We start from the raw sequence: 2371 nt of genomic DNA, 5'->3' as shown, positions 1-2371 counted from the left end.
CCTATTTTCCAGATGAACAAATTAAAAGTACCAGGTAGGTGAAATTAGATTGCCCAAGATCACAGGGCTGGAAGGAGTCTGCAGTCTCCTAAAATAGCTGTGCTCCTCACACTGCTGCAGGAATTATCACCATTTCCGGTGGCTCAAAGGAAAAGAATTCTCCTGCAATGCAGGAGCCGTGGGTGGGGGATCAATCCCTGGGGAGGAAAGATCCCCTAGAGGAGGGCATGGCAACCCACTCCAGTATTCTTGCCTGGAAACTCCATGGACAGAGGAGCCTGGTGGGCTACAGTCCATAGGGTCGCAAAGAGTCAGACAGGACTGAAGCAACTTATTAGCACGCCCGCCCGCCCTCCCGCAATCATCAATCTACCTGCCTGCAATCAGAGGCACAAGACTGCCTCAAGGTAGGTATTCTATTGGAAGCTCTCAGGAAATACTTGCTGGGCGTTAACAAGTCAGCGCATGCGAAGTTAGTTAACAGGCAAATGTATGCTTGGAGAATAAGACAGAAAGAAGCAACACAAATGGTCATGGACTTTCCAGGCAGGTAGGTAATAACAAACACCATTCAACAGGTTTTTTTATTTTTTGTGCCAGGCACTAAGCAATTCCTTGCCACAAAGGTGGAAACTGAGGCGTAGAGTTGTGAAACCGATTATTCAAGTCCCATGATGGCTCAAATTTGAACCCAAGGATGTCAGATTCTAGGTCCTGCTACATGTGGTTTTCTTCATCCTGAAAGCCAATGTCAAGGTCCATTCGGGAAGAGGTATCTCTGAAACTACGCCCCCAACACGCCCTCTCCAACCCACTCCCGGAGTACCCCAGCCCCCTCACGTGGGCCCCTTACCCCTGCGATTTATTTTAAGCTTGTCATTTTCTTCCTCTTCACCCAACCCCCCACCCTCTAACCTCTCCTGGGGCAGACCCTCCGTTCCGGTTTCCGTTAGAGTAAACAGTAACGTTCCATGTTCCATTCAGGGCTCCGTCCTGTTGCTGCAAGAAAGGCTGGGGGGTGGGGAAGGGAATGGGAAACGAGCAAATGGTCGGCAAACCGATGAGACCACCATTGCACTCATCACCTCCTGTGACCGTAAGTGCCCTCTCAAGTGTGGGCAACCCAAGTTCTAAAGAGAGAGGTTTTCAAGACCTTTAAACTCCCAACCCATCAACTTTCAGCAGTTAGATGCGCCTGCCAGCACAGCCAAGGGAAAAACAAGCAGGAAGCCAGCGCCCAGGAGGATGCATTACTAGACATTCATCCTCCCTGGGCTGCGCATGGGAAAGGTCCGGGAGGCTGCAGGGCAGCACCCTCCTCCACGTCCCGCTCCCCTCCGCGCCCCGCGGGCAGGGTTCGGACCATCAGACACAATGGGGGACCGGTCCGCCCCTGCTGCCCGCAGCACACGTAAGCCTCGGACGCACGTGGCCTTGAGCTCCCCCAAGCTGCAAAGCATCCTGCAAACCTCAAACCTCACAACTCTCCGACCGCCCGCGCGCCGGGTGTCACGCCCGCTGGACACAGTGCCTAGTCTCTAAAATACCCGCAAGTGCACAAAATCTGGGGCTTGCCGCCCAGGACTGCCACCCGTTGATAAGGACACTCCGCCGGCGAAGTTGGAGGGGGTCAGCCCGCCCCCAGCACCCACCGCGCCCATCCCGCGCCTTAGCCCGTCCAGCCTCACCCGCGCGCGGCGAGCGTCCATGCTGGCGGCCGGCGCTGGAGCGGGGAGAGCTGAGCAGCCGCGCGCGCCGCCGTCCCACAGCGCAGGAGCCGGAGCCCTAGCCGCGCGGGCCGGCGGGCGGGGTGTGCAGAGCCGGGGCCAGAGGGGCGGGGCGCGGCCGACTTTCCCGCGTTGCGGCTCAGGTCCTGCCAGCTTTGGTAATGGCCCACCCGCGCAAGACCCACTCGGCCCTGAGAAAAAAGCAGCCCTTCCAGATACGCTAAAGTCCAGTAATAGTCTTGCAGTCCCCTAAGATCCGCCTTGGAAAAGTACTGCCTTGGAAGCTCCGGGACCTCTCTCTTTACATAGCTGCACGGTCCCTACAGAATGGCGCGAAAATGGGTCAAATTGCCCCGGGGATAGCAGCCTAATTTGCATGAATTCTGGGGCTGGGGTGGGGAAGCGGGAGACAGGGGTAATGGAGAGCGGTGCCAGCCTCCGCACTTAGCACTTTCCCTGAGGAGTGCGGTTTACGTTATTTAAAATAAAAATCAAAGACTGGAGCACAAACTCCCAACAGCCCAGACACTGTCCCGCGATATAGCTAGCACCTCTTATCTGGTAACCACACCATTATCGAAAGTAATAAAATAAGCTAAATCCCTTATCTTTCTTTCCAGAAAGCACGAGAAGTTCTTTTACAT

General features: G+C 55.5%; 1 protein-coding gene across 2 annotated transcripts in view; it reads right to left on the bottom strand.

The window, feature by feature from the left end:
• CDCA7 (cell division cycle associated 7) overlaps positions 1-1822 on the bottom strand; it is a 13210-nt gene extending 11388 nt beyond the window's left edge. The window contains exon 1 of one of the 2 annotated variants that reach the window (XM_040229368.1): positions 1689-1822. In XM_040229368.1, coding sequence (XP_040085302.1) covers positions 1689-1709 — 21 coding nt within the window. In that variant the 5' untranslated portion in view covers positions 1710-1822. The remainder of the gene's footprint in view (positions 1-1688) is intronic. The other variant, XM_040229369.1, reaches the window with a different exon arrangement.
• Between the last annotated feature and the right edge of the window lie 549 nt (positions 1823-2371).

Source organism: Oryx dammah, unplaced genomic scaffold, assembly GCF_014754425.2.
Source record: "Oryx dammah isolate SB20612 unplaced genomic scaffold, SCBI_Odam_1.1 HiC_scaffold_27, whole genome shotgun sequence".
Classification (NCBI taxonomy): Eukaryota; Metazoa; Chordata; class Mammalia; order Artiodactyla; family Bovidae; genus Oryx; species Oryx dammah.
This window is presented reverse-complemented; position numbering and strand designations above follow the sequence as displayed.